The sequence below is a fragment of the Lates calcarifer genome, linkage group LG7_1 (assembly GCF_001640805.2).
Source record: "Lates calcarifer isolate ASB-BC8 linkage group LG7_1, TLL_Latcal_v3, whole genome shotgun sequence".
NCBI classification, from domain to species: Eukaryota; Metazoa; Chordata; class Actinopteri; family Centropomidae; genus Lates; species Lates calcarifer.
The window spans coordinates 21295626-21309119 of NC_066839.1; the positions used below are offsets into that span (position 1 = coordinate 21295626).

Consider the following 13494-nt stretch of genomic DNA (forward strand, 5'->3'; position numbering starts at 1 on the left):
TTTACTTGTTTTGTAGACATTACAGGTGAGAAGCTGGAACAAGGAAATATTTTACATATTCAGTGCTTCCCCTACCATTGTCTCTAGGGCGACCTGCCGATGTGACCCCCACCCCACCCCCAAGAAACTAAAGAAAAAAAAATACATTAAAAAAAAAAACCTGAATATTTTATGTTATTTATGTGCATTTGTTTCATTTCAGGTCAGTGTGAGAGTCTCTGCTGTGTTTTGTTGTTGTTTACAATCATGTTTCTCTCCATGTGCACACACAGTGAAGCACAGACACACACGTTGACAACTCGTTACCTAGAGCACAATAAACGCTCATAAAAGTGTTGTAAGTCTCTCTAAAATCAAAGATGGACAAATGTCAGCACTAGCAGTTCTCCTGCAAGTTTGTTAATTAATGCGAAGACAGTGGGTGAAATCACTCTCGAGACTTCTCTACAGAAAATATGGAATAAAGTGAAAATATGTCATGATAAATGTGATTGTTGTTGATTCTTCACACTTAACCTAACTTCAGTCCTAACTCAACATGTATCAGTAGAAAGTTTTTGAGAACAATAATAAATCCTCATGTAATAATATATCTTCAGTGCAATAAGATTCCTAAGTAGTCCATCAGCAGAGTGACAATGTTATAGTGTTAGTAACTGTATGACTTTTATCAGGAAGTAACTCACATCTTGATTGGACATGTCCCAGTAGGGCCGCTCCCCATACGACATGACCTCCCACATAACAATCCCATAACTCCACACGTCACTCGCAGAGGTGAATTTACGATACTGGATGGCTTCTGGTGCGGTCCATCTGACGGGTATTTTTCCTCCCTGTTCAGTAAAATGCAGGTCAGTGGATGGAGTAAAGATCAAATTCATTATATCCTGCATCTTCCCCTAAAACATCAATTAGAGAGAGTTTCACAATTACACACAGGGTCAAAACACACATTATTATCAACAACGTAAAAACATTTACAACTGCAGTTTCGATGACTTATTAGAAACACATAACCTACTGTTAATGACTTAAAGACAGTTTCCACTCTTTTTACATTTGTCCGCATTAGAGGTGCTCTGACATGTGGGAATGATATTTTAATACTTTTCATTAAAGAGTTTTTATTTGAAATAATTATATTGCTGTTATACAAAATAATAATATTTATAGATATAATATATACAAAATAATAATATTTTATATAACAGCAACTAGCTACTGTTTTAATCTGTGAATTGTTTTCTGGATTGATCAATTAATAATTTTCTCTATTAATCATAAAAGAATTGGGAAAAACACAGAAATTATATGCACCAAACATTAGACTATTAAATCATGTTATTTTGAATGATTTATTTTTTTTTTTTATGGCTCTGAGGATATTTCCAGTTGTGATATAAGATTTAGATATTGTCCAGCAATTCACCTCATACCACATTTCAACTGCTCTTTTGATTAAAAATGGCTTCTTTTGCATGCAGTTTTTTTTTTTTTTTTCTATCTCTCCTTCTTATTTTACGTTTTCATGTGTTTTCTTAGTGCACTTAACATAGTTTGTCATTCATACTGTAATTGCATCAGGTGTTAGGTGTAAGGAAATGAATCCAACACAAAGGTCCATGACTGAAATTTTGCCTCTATAATAAACTGGGTGCTGTCAGAGTGTGGGAATTCAACTTTTTCCTACTGATGACTTTATATTTGGCAAATGACATAATATATTCAATATAATATATGCAGACGTAACAGTCAAAGGGATTTTTTTCACAACTTGGCAACCCAAAGCTTGTTCTTGTGAATGGCTTGTGACTTATCTATAAAGCATCAGTAATGATTAATAACTATTCTATAAATCCTGTGTAAAGGGTGCTTTCTTAGAAAGTTGTGCTGAAGTCGGTGGTGCAGACTACTCAGGCACGCCCCCCCTGCTTCAGCTCTATTTTCATGCAGTGGTTGTGACTTGATGAGAGAATTTTGACAGGAGCGAGCACTTTAATTGACTCACAGTTGTTGTGTAGACAGCCTCCGGATCATCGTCTATCACCCTTGACAGGCCGAAGTCAGACACTTTACATACGAGATTGCTGTTGACAAGGATGTTTCGCGCAGCCAGATCTCGATGGACGTATCCCATATCAGAGAGATATCTCATTCCTGCTGCTATGCCCCGCAGCATCCCCACCAACTGGATGACTGTGAACTGACCATCGTGCTTCTGCGCGGCACAGAGAAACACAGACAGGTCAGTCATCTTCACTGACCATGAGGGAAATGTAGGTCACAGCACTGCAGCAGCTCCAGCACAAGATTTATGATATTTATACAATTCACAGATCTACTACTGCAGGTTTCCTGCTCTGTGGGACACTTTCTAGAAAATGCAAAGAAAAGTTAAAAAAGATGCTGCTCTGAGCCTCCTGTGCATCGAAGGTGATACTCACCCTGAGGAAAGCATCTAATGAACCATTCTCCATGTACTCAATGACAATCATGACTGGTTTTCCTGGAGAAACAAAAAGAAAAAAAAAAAACAAAAAAAACAGAGATGATTAATTGATACCTACATTTTGTTTGCTTACAAAATGCTTCACAATAAACGACTCTGCCGAAACTGCTTCCAAGTTATTTTTAGCTGTGTGTTCATTGGCTTTTAATTAAAAGTTACCATCTGCTCCTTTTATTACAGTGTCTAAATGAGAGAATGTTAAACAGGGAGTATGGCTAATTTAATCAGATATAATGCCACTCTGAACTACAGAGCTTTTACCTCCTGAAAATAATCAAGATGATCAGGTTTGAATTGTCTCATGCGTCCATACAGACTTCAGAGTTTACATTTCCATTTCACCTTCAAGTGTGTTTACCTCTTGTCACAACACCTTCCAAATGAACAACATTCGGATGGTCGAACTGTCCCATAATGCTGGCCTCGCACAGGAACTCCCGCCTCTGCTTCTCTGTGTAGCCCACTTTCAACGTCTTGATCGCAACCGACACGTCCCGTTTTCCAGGCAGCTTCAGCCGGCCGCTGCACACCTCCCCGAACTCTCCTTTGTGGGATGAAACCAGTTGTGAGTGAGGGATTGGTGTGGTAGGAAAAAAAAAATCAAGCACTTCACAATGACAAATTTATTAGTGTATTTTGAGACAAAGCAGCTGTGCTATGGTGGAATACAAATTGCAGTGCGACATCTTGTTATACCCGGGGGAGTGTAACCAGGACCTATAATGAGACATGCTAGAGATGCATAGATACTGTCATTGACCGCCTCTGTAAAACCCATGTGGCAGCAATTTTTCAGCTGCGGGAATCTCTGCGACTGCCTCTACCAGACACACATTAATTGCAATGAACTTTTTCCCCTCTTTGCAATTGCACTATCAATATACAATGCATAGAGCTGTGTCCCTACTCAAGGTGTAAATATTTGGCTGTCAGTGTGATATATGAGAGCACAGAGTGACTAAACAGCAAAAGCTGAGAGACACAGGATGGGCTCACCTGCTCCAATAACCCGCTCGATTTTAATGCAGGAGGCATCCAGCTCCTTGGCAAATTGATGGACAGCCCTGTTTGGGTCCTCATACGTCTCAGGGTCAATGTAGGTTTTGGTGCCTGGAAATTTAACTGTAGAAAGGTAAGAGGATTACTGTTACGATTAAATATGCACACTGTGCACCGGCGGGCGCTTGACAGGCAAACGATTACTAAGACCAGTGATTCAGAGGGAATTGCTGAACAGTAAGCAGCCAGTGTCAGAAGGGTTTTCACACAGAGGAAAATTCATCACAAAAGGGAAGCAAAGATTTGAGTAACCCGTACGTGCTGCTTTTATAGGACTGCCAGTTACCTTTCACCTTCCTGCTGCTGAGACTGCCTCACAGAAGAAGAGGAATTTGCCTCACCAGTCACATTAGCTCATATACCTGTCATGATATCACTGTATGGATGCAGGTCCGGTCCCCTAAATTTTCACCTTGAAACTTTACATTTGATTCACTCTCCTAAGTGTCTCAAGTTGATGAAAAATATCACTGTGTGCTCACAGCAATAAGCTGTATAAGCATCACTGATTACAGAGTTTTCTAATAACTGTAATAATTTGAATTAGTGAGCAACTGAGTATCTTATAGTGAGACGTCAATTACTGAATATGTCATGTCGATTCCAATTTACAAACTTGAAATATTTTACTCTTAAAACAATCAGAACTTATGTGGTTTGAATTTTCTTTGCCATCAATTAAACTGTGAACCCAACATAACAATAACATAACATAACATGAATGTTTCACCAGAGTTCCCAAAACACTGGCAAAGTCCTGGACTGAGTCTTTCACATGTAAAGATTTTTTACACCTTCAATCATTAATCATTTATAAAACAGTTACGATCTTTGGGAGGGAGGGGAATTTTCTTAAATATTACATCCATGCAATTTCAAATATCACTGATATGTTATGGTTCATAAATATCCATGTGGTGAGAGCAAAAGCAGTTTGTAGAAAATAAGAAAGAAAGAAAAAAAAAACAGCAAGGTTACAGAAAGGCCAGGGGTGGGGGATTACCATTTTGCACAGTGCTCAAAATGAACAGCAAATTACAGTATTATGCACTATTAAGTGAACAGACCACTCACAGGGCTTATTCCACTGTGTCTTATAAATTCCACTGATAACAATATAACCTGTCAACTTTAAAATTTAATGAGACGGTACAGCCCTAATACACTGGATAAACAACACAAGTGAAGAGCGAGCTCACCAGCTGGAAAGAAACGGATTCTCTGTATGGAGGGAAGGCACGGCGGCCAATCCAACAACGTAAATACAACACATGTATTGTGCTCTGATGAGGAGACACTGGCAGCAAAAATTTCCCTCCACTTGCTCCCATAATTACTTCGTCCATTCCAGATGTCAGCGGATCTGATAGGAGGTGTCTTCATGACTTCCTCTCTGCTACATGGCAGACTAATTGGGTCTATATGTTGAATTTGTGCATTATCTAGCTTCTGTCACCCTGGCAGCCTCTCGTCATTTGAAACTGCATGGCAGATCCCTCCATTAAGCTCATCGCTATCCTTGCTTGTGTTTTCTCTGTTTCTTTTTTTTTTCCTTTTCTTTCTTCAGCAGGTGTGACCTGTGAACCGCTGAGGTGCATCTGTCAGATACTTAGCAGTAACCAACCTGGGCTCACCAGCGCTGCCTCTGCTCAAGCTGTACGCTTTGTGACACCCCTGACCCTTTGTTTCCAAATCAGCAGTTTGCCTACAGCGTGGATCATTACAGCTCCACTTGGGGAAGCTGTCTGCAGCTGTATCTCCAGGGGCATCATTAGGGGTGGTGTATCAGTGTTAAAAAACCCTCTTACTGATAGACGGCACCCAGAAGCAGCACCTACGACAGAGCACACTGTGTGTACACCAGAAACTCTGTCGCTCAGTAAAACCATCTAAGTTATGGCTTTTAAATTTTTTAAAGAACACTTCTTCCTCATGGGTCAGCCCTTTACTCCCTCCCTGACAGCTGTCACATTCTTGTGTTTGTAGTTTCCTGACTTCTTCATCTCCACAGCTTGATTGTTCCCAGATTTTGATACTTATACGTATATATATATGTGTGTGTGTGTGTATGTGTGTGTGTGTGTGTGTTGATGAACGCAGGCACTCACACTGAAAGTAGAGTTCCTCATCTCCCTCCTGATCTGCTTTGCTGTACCCACAGTGCCTGCATGGGGGGAGAGGGAGAGAGTGGCAGAATCAACTGATTGTATGGGAGAAATAAAAAGCCTCAATTACAAGAATTTTAATGCGGCAACTAATGCCACACGTGACAAGTCTCTTAGGAATCCAAGCTGAGCAGCAGGAGCTGTGAACCTAACAGCCTAGCCTAAAAAAAGGAGCTCGAGTATAATCATGCAATATATCTAAAGATACACACACTGTTAAGGACTGCTCAACATGTCTTGTAATATTAATTTGTAATATCATGTATCATATATGAGTTGAAGGTTCCTTGAAGCAGGTGGTAAGCCACAGGTGATGGATGTGCACTTTCTGCAGATGAAAATATACATGTTTAACATGTCTCCACTGTTCATGCTGCACTTTTTTACTCTCATAACCCCATTTGCTTGTTTTTTACTGCCTTTATTTATAGGCCTTTGACACTGTCACCACACTGTCACTATTTTGAACTGTAGAGCTAGAGCTCTGGAAACAGCCAGGCAGTGGACTTTAGTTAAATGCCATCAACTGATATGTTATTGATTATATACAGTGCATTCATAAAGTATTAAGACCCCTTCACTTTTTTTCACATGATCACATTTTGTAATGTTGCGGTCCCATGTATATATAGATCTATATATAGATAGACAGATATATAGATATATATATATAGATATATATATACAAATTTGCATTTGGAAGTTTGGCAGTTTTATGTAGATTTGTAATGAATAGCAAAATATTTTATTCAATTATTTCAAAATTGTTAGATTCTGTCTGCATACCCACAGGTTTTCATCACAAGGTAAATATCTGTATATGACTGGGTAGAGGACTTAAACTTGAAGCTTTTCAAGGTGTAGATGGACTTAAAAATCTCTTGGTTTAATCATCAGTACAAAGATGACAACTGTATGAAAGAGTATGGTTCTTGATAAAAGTCAAAGATGTCTGTGTACATTCAAACTAAAGGAGAAAGGTCAACTATGACATCCAACGAGCATCCAATCACGGAGTCTAAAACTCCATTACATGCAGTGTGTGGAACGTATTGACTGTTTAACCATGATTTAACAAAAAATAAGAAAAAAAAAAGAAGTTAAATACTGATGGTTCTAAAACAAAGTTAGAGTGGCATTAAATTTACCAGGAGAGTTCTGGGTTTCTAGTGTTGAGAAACCCCAAGACCATCGCTGAAAGAAAATCTTGAAATGGGAATTTTGGGAAGTGAGTGTTTTGAGTTCTGTTTGCATCACTTGGGTCACTTGTGTGATGCAAACAGGAAGTGTGATGTCATCATGGAGTTGATGAGTTAGCTGTGGGTTAGGGTTAAACCCCCCACAGGGTTCAACCTCCCTTTTGTTTTGTTTGATGATTATACATTATATACAGGAGATATATTCTAATGGGACTGCACCATGGAAAGTCATGGTTTATAGGCTTCAGAAATCAAAATATAGTGGTCATTGATTGCTATCATTGGGAGAAATGGTCTTGATGCCCATAAATGTTTTTACCTGGTTTCTACACTGATTTATGAATCTTGAACTGCCATATTAGATACTGCCATTACTAGAGAGGAGTCAGACTGATTGCTGTGGGATGTTTATCCATACATCTGTACATTCTAGTTTGACTAAACCATGACTCAAAGATGGCAGGCAATTTTTGACACAAACCACACCAAGGGGAGGCTAATTCTAATGAACCCACCATTAAAAGCAAGCTGTGATGAAATACTATTCGTGCAGATGAAAACACAGATGAAGTATGTGAATGGTGATAATGATGGGTGCTTTGTGCTGGTGAAAAAAAGCAGTGTCATACTTCATCCTGCCCTCGGGATCTCAAATAGTCACACACAGGAATGCAGAGCCAAAGCTTTCTCACTCTGGAGTACTTGTCTCATAATGGCTCTGCAGAAATAGCTTAAAAATTTTGTTGGGGCTGAGGGAAAAAAAAAAAAAAAAGATGCATCACAACCCATTAGCACAGCATGCCACGAGATGATGGGTGCACGTGTGTGTGCATGTGACGACTCCACAGACGTGGAGGCCTGTGAGTGACAGAAAGGCTAATTGACAAGCGCAGACTCACAGGAGCGGAGAGTCAATGGGGCCCGCGAGAGCGTACCTTCTCCCGATGATGAAGCCGAACACCATGAACACCAGGATGATGGTCCCCGCCACGGCCACCACCGCTATGATGATGACGGGGTTCTGCTCGCTGGAGACAATCGCAGCTGATGAGACGGACACACATAAACACACACAGATAGACATGCAGAAAGACAGAAATGCACAGTGTGAACTTCAGCACATCAAAGACTACAATCTGCAGGACATAATTGAGCCCAGTGAGCGACATGGAGATTGATAACACCTCCCCCCCCCCCCCCCCCCCCCCCCTTCCCTCAGAGAGTGGAGGAGGGACGCTTCTATTTTTGAGCCGTCCTTATACACACGGCTCTACTGTTTCAGAAAGTGGGCTTAATAGTCCCAGACGGCAACGGCGATGCCCTTCATCTCAAACAAAGACACATTCAGGTTGGATTGTTTCCCATTCAGAGCTCTCACAGTGCTCACACTGTTTGCATCGACACACTGCTGATTGCTCCAAAGAGTGGCTTGCCATTTAAAGTCAATGCATGCTAGAGAAAATTCATGCGTTTTACATCAAGATCTGAGATGTAAAATATTTAGAGACAGAAGAGGATGATTTAGAAAAAACAAGTTTTTATTATTTTTTTTTTTTTTTTAAATCGTGGCATTAGATCAGTCTTGGATACCAATTTTGTATTTTGGGAGGAATTAAGAGGACTTAGCTGTCATATTACACACTAGCAGGTTTCCCTCTTGAGGCTGTCGCAGAGGAGACTAGTGGTTCACTGAGCTGGTCAAGGACACTTTGACAAGACTGCAAACTTGTAACCTTGTTACAGGACACACTCTGTGTGTGGTATGAGTAATTAATGTGTCCTTCTTGTGCAGAAATGTTGGGTGGGGGTGTATGTTGGTGGGCAGGTTGGATGGTGAGACTATAACCGACATAGAAATGAATGAAAAAGTCACCATTCAGAGGGGTTTTAACTTAAAAGACTTCAAAACCTAAATAAAAAAATGGCAGTTATAACCATCCATCAGAGTACAACTTTTAGAATTGAAAGGCTCTTAAAGAGCCCTTTGACTGGTGTTTACAGTGCGACCCCTTTAATGGACTGTTTGACCCTCTTAACTGGATCTACAGTTTAAACATTCATTATCCACTCAACATAGATTCAAACCATTTATTAATGAATTATTAGCATTTATAACTGCACATAACTTACTAACTCTTGGCTGATGGCTATTTACAAAGTCGTTAAGTAGCTTGTTCTCTTTCTACAGAGTAGAAACAGCTAGCCTGGCACTGTGCTAAGTAAAAAACAAAAATGAAGTCATTAACACACTGTGTGGAATTAGCCTGACCAGTGCGCAAACAGAAATGTTAAAACAACATGTTGCGGTTTTGGTGGGAGTTGTGTGCTGGAACTACTTCTTGGCGATCAGCAGCTGTGCACAGATCCAGGGTCTCAGGCTGTGTCCAAAGTCATTCCCTTCTTCACTCACTTCCTACTTTTACTGAACTGAAACTGAATGGTTTACCCTGCACTATTAAGCAATAAATTTTGATTTTGAACATTTATGAATCCTAATAATTTTGCATCAGCACTGACAAGTGAGGTGATTATTAAATTTCAACATGTATGAAATGTGGTTTGTTACCAGATAGTTGTGTTGGTTTCATCCTATAATACCACTATTTGTTCTTCTTACATTTCACTCTGTGTACAGATTACTCAAACTACATACAACGTGTTTGTTGATCTACTTCAGCTGTGTTGGTAGGATCATTTTTTTTTCAGTTTAGACAGAGCTAGGCTAGCTGTTTGCCCTTACTTCCTTTCTTTATGGTAAGCTAAGCTAACCATGCTGTCATTTTAATACACATACATGAGTCTTATTGTCTTAGTCTGGGAAAGAAAGCAATCAAGCTCATTTCCCCAAAATCTTAATATTCCTTTAATATGGCCAAATCATTAAATAAAGGAAGGAACGGCAGTTTTACTGAAGTCATGGACAGAAACTGTGGCCTAGCCTAATGTCACAATATCTATATACTGTATAATACCTGTATACAATGCTAGACATTATGGTCCATAGCACGAACAGCTCATAGCAGCATCCCTCGCCACAACTCACAGTAACACACTGTGACACTCAGGGTAGAGCTAATGTAACTGATTAGCTTTAAATGAGTTTATTCTCATGACGCTACAGTAGCTTGTCCTTATGCTTAGAGATTTTTTCCCATGATGTCTTGTCAGCATAAAGTCAAAGCAATTTGTGTTTGCTTTGCTTGAAAGCAAATAATTTCCCAGGGCTATTAGTGGCTGGAAACATTAACAGGTTGTACATAAATCTGGAGCTGAGAGCCGGTGCTCCAGAGTGATGTACTGATATACTGCTGTGGTCAGACTCTGCCTCTGTTTGGTTTGGCATCTGTGCATTTGGAGACTTTGGCTTTCAGGGAAAGTGGGAATGCACACTGAAGAGGTGAAACACTATGAAATGAAAGGCATAAGTGAGCCAGCATCACAGTGACTCTCCATTCTTACTATCTTTGTTTACTTATACAAGCAGTTCATTAACATTTTTGCTGTGGCCAGTTAGTGTGGATTTCACTCACAGAGATCTTCTGTTTTGAAAGTATAAAAAATACTAGTTTATTTTGCAAAATAAACTACACTGGACACAAAAAAAAGATCCTGATGAGTGAGTATGGGAAAGGAGAGCCATTTTCCAAGTAAATCAGAACCACTGAAATGATCTATTTTTCAGCTGTGAGTACTTAGCAACGTAGCTATCAACAAAACACACTGCCTAAACCACGTACCTAAATTCATCAAATAACAAAGCATGATTTGTATTTGAAAAGCACCTTCAGAACAGAAATACTTCAGGCATGTTTTTCCTCATGAACCTGTTTATGATGGATGTGATGTGAAGATGTCTTAAGTGAAAATGAGAAAGCTACTGATAAATGAAAGAAGGGCCATAACAATTTTGTGTGAAAAGGTTCAAGATATTAAAAAAAAAGTTTCAAGTGTCAGAGCTACAGAGAAAGAAATCTCCTAGCCATTATTTATGTACTTTCAAGACAATCCCTAACTTAACCTCCTCATGGTCCCATCTACTGTCAGTTCTTTACAGTGGATCATACTGGATCATGGAGTGAAAAGAACTGTTGTGAAACAAGTCAGTTTTGTTTTTGCACTGCACAACAACTCTGGTGAAAACTGACGGACAGTTACTGAGGACAAACCATGTTAAATATTTGAATACTGGACTGAATATCACTGCATAGATTTGGGTGCTGTCTATATCTGCTCAGAACTCTGCTGTACATAAAGTATATACTGAAAAACTGCAGCAGCAGCAAAGGAAAAAGGGTGTGTCTTGCATATTTAGCCTGTGTGTAACCCCCTACCTGTGGCCTCTTCTTTGGTGGTTATCTCCAGTCTGGGACCATAAGTCCCGTATCCTGCCTCTGTGAACGCTCTGATCTGGAACACATAGGCCGTACTGGGCTTCAGGTTGTTCACAGTGGCTGATGTGGACTTGGACCTCACCGTGGAGTAGATCCGGTCCTTCTGATCCTGTGCAGACAGTAAATCATCTTTAATTCCAAAATGAATTTTTTACCAGTTAGGCAAAAAAAGAACATCTAACTGCTGAATCAAAGTCCAGCTAATAATTGAGTCCTATTGAAGTGTTATTATCTTGACGTCTTTGCTTCAAAAACATAGTAGATATACTTCAGAGGATGTAATTACCTGCACTTTGTAAATGAAATGAGTGTGACTTAACAATGTTTCATCCAGCTAGATACACAGAGTGGTGATTTAAGATAAAAAACATTCAAATTTAACCACCGCAATATTCAGTCCATATATCAGAAATTCTAAAATAGTGTAAACCTTATTAAAACTTCATTTATCAGAGTTACTGAGATCACCAGGCCTTCATCTAAAACAGGCTTTCACAGAAACAGGCCTGTTTTTATACTAATTTTTCAAACTTAGATGTTAGATGCATCTGTGTTTTCTGATCTGCTGCTGGTTTCTTTTGCTGTTGATACAGCTACAACACTTCCCCTGTGTTTACTCTTTGTTTTGATAAATTAGGTATAATGTATATTTCTACAGCACTAATTCCATCTGTACAATGAGTATGAGTCACAGCATACTCACTACTCTACCACTCTGAGTTTCTTCCTGCACAGATGTTTAATATTAAAAACCTTCCGGTGGTTTTTAAAGGGCGTGATGTCACCTCAGTCAGTACCATCTAAGTTATTGAACTATAACAATTTCCACCTCTTTCAATTTCTTTGAACCCATCCTTAACTTGTATACCAGCTTTTCTTTCAGATATCTGAAGGTTACATTATTAGAGAATAAAAATAAATGTTAAACATTTTTCTCATTATGCTTTATGATGACTGTAGATTACAAAAAAACCCTCAAATTTAAGCTAAAATGACTCTCTCACCATTAAATATCCTGCACTTAGAGAACACAAACACATGAAAAATATCTTCTCCATCAAGGAATCCATTTGGATGCGCAGGCTGCACACTTTGTGTACTTTGTTGTTGAACTGTAAATGTTTTGCTCGGCAAAAGCCCAAATGGAATGCCAGGGTCTGTTAGGAGTCTAGTCGTTGTTTCCAATTTTCCACTTTTACAGCTGGGCAGACCACAGCCACAGTACGTGACATAGGAGACTGATTTGTCAGTGTGCGCAAGAGGCTGTGGCCAGCACGACTGGCATCGGAGCTCTGCTGACCCTGCTTCTGATTTGCTGGGTTAAATTCGCTCCATTAAACCTTGCTGTAAAAAGCTGATGTGTTCAGACTTGAAACACAGGGAAGCAGCAGTATAATCTATGTGGGAGGGGAGAGGAGATAACAGTAACAGATTGCTAATTCTGGCAGTGCAGCAGCCATGGATTGTGTGTGCTAACATGTGCGTGGGGGTGGCTGTGAAGGACTATAGCCTGATTAAAATCTTATGAGCATCTCATTCATTATTGCAATTATGAGACAAAGAAGGTACTTGCAGAATCTTGTGAATTCCACTCACAGCAGCATGCAGATAGAATACAAAATGAAGAGTCGGCAAAAGTGAGAGCTAAGCTGCATGGAAAGGAAAAGGTTTCAGAGAGAAACAAGGACACAAACAAATCTCCTTCAAACTCACTTTTTCATAGTATTTGATTTCATATTCCGTGATGACGCCGTTGGGTTGGTGGGGCTCCTGCCAGGAGAGCTGGATGCTGCGCTGTTGCACTTTCTCCTTGATGACCTCGCTGACCTGGGATGGAGCTGTTTAGACAAGAACATGTCAATAGGCGAAGGGCAAACCCTCTCTGCACGCACATGCATACAGCCATCCACAAATCAGCCGCGCTGACTCCTCCGCTGACACTCAGAGACACTCGCAAAGCTCATGAATATTCACGGTGTGCTTCTAAATGTTTACACCTCACGATTGAAATTTCAATTACAGTGCAAACAGCGGAAGATAGCGTTACCCTAGCCAGTGGAAAGCTGCATCATGTAGATTATGAATGACAATTCAGTTCAATTAATTCAAACATTTCCAGCGGAACGAGCAGGCACTTACTCTCCCTGATGACAGAGCTATTCAAAAAG

General features: G+C 39.8%; 1 protein-coding gene across 7 annotated transcripts in view; it reads right to left on the reverse strand.

Annotated features, from left to right (window-relative positions):
• The window catches only part of epha7 (eph receptor A7), an 85649-nt gene that overhangs the window by 11511 nt on the left and 60644 nt on the right, over positions 1 to 13494 (reverse strand). Inside the window, exons 6-14 of one of the 7 annotated variants that reach the window (XM_018699664.2) lie at positions 13040 to 13164; positions 11267 to 11435; positions 7835 to 7979; positions 5680 to 5735; positions 3509 to 3622; positions 2871 to 3056; positions 2448 to 2509; positions 2012 to 2221; positions 687 to 902 (exon numbers count right to left, since the gene is read on the reverse strand). In XM_018699664.2, coding sequence (XP_018555180.1) covers positions 687 to 902; positions 2012 to 2221; positions 2448 to 2509; positions 2871 to 3056; positions 3509 to 3622; positions 5680 to 5735; positions 7835 to 7979; positions 11267 to 11435; positions 13040 to 13164 — 1283 coding nt within the window. Of the gene's footprint in view, positions 1 to 686; positions 903 to 2011; positions 2222 to 2447; positions 2510 to 2870; positions 3057 to 3508; positions 3635 to 5679; positions 5736 to 7834; positions 7980 to 11266; positions 11436 to 13039; positions 13165 to 13494 lie in introns of all 7 variants that reach the window. The other 6 variants (XM_018699662.2, XM_018699666.2, XM_018699665.2 and 3 more) reach the window with 6 other exon arrangements.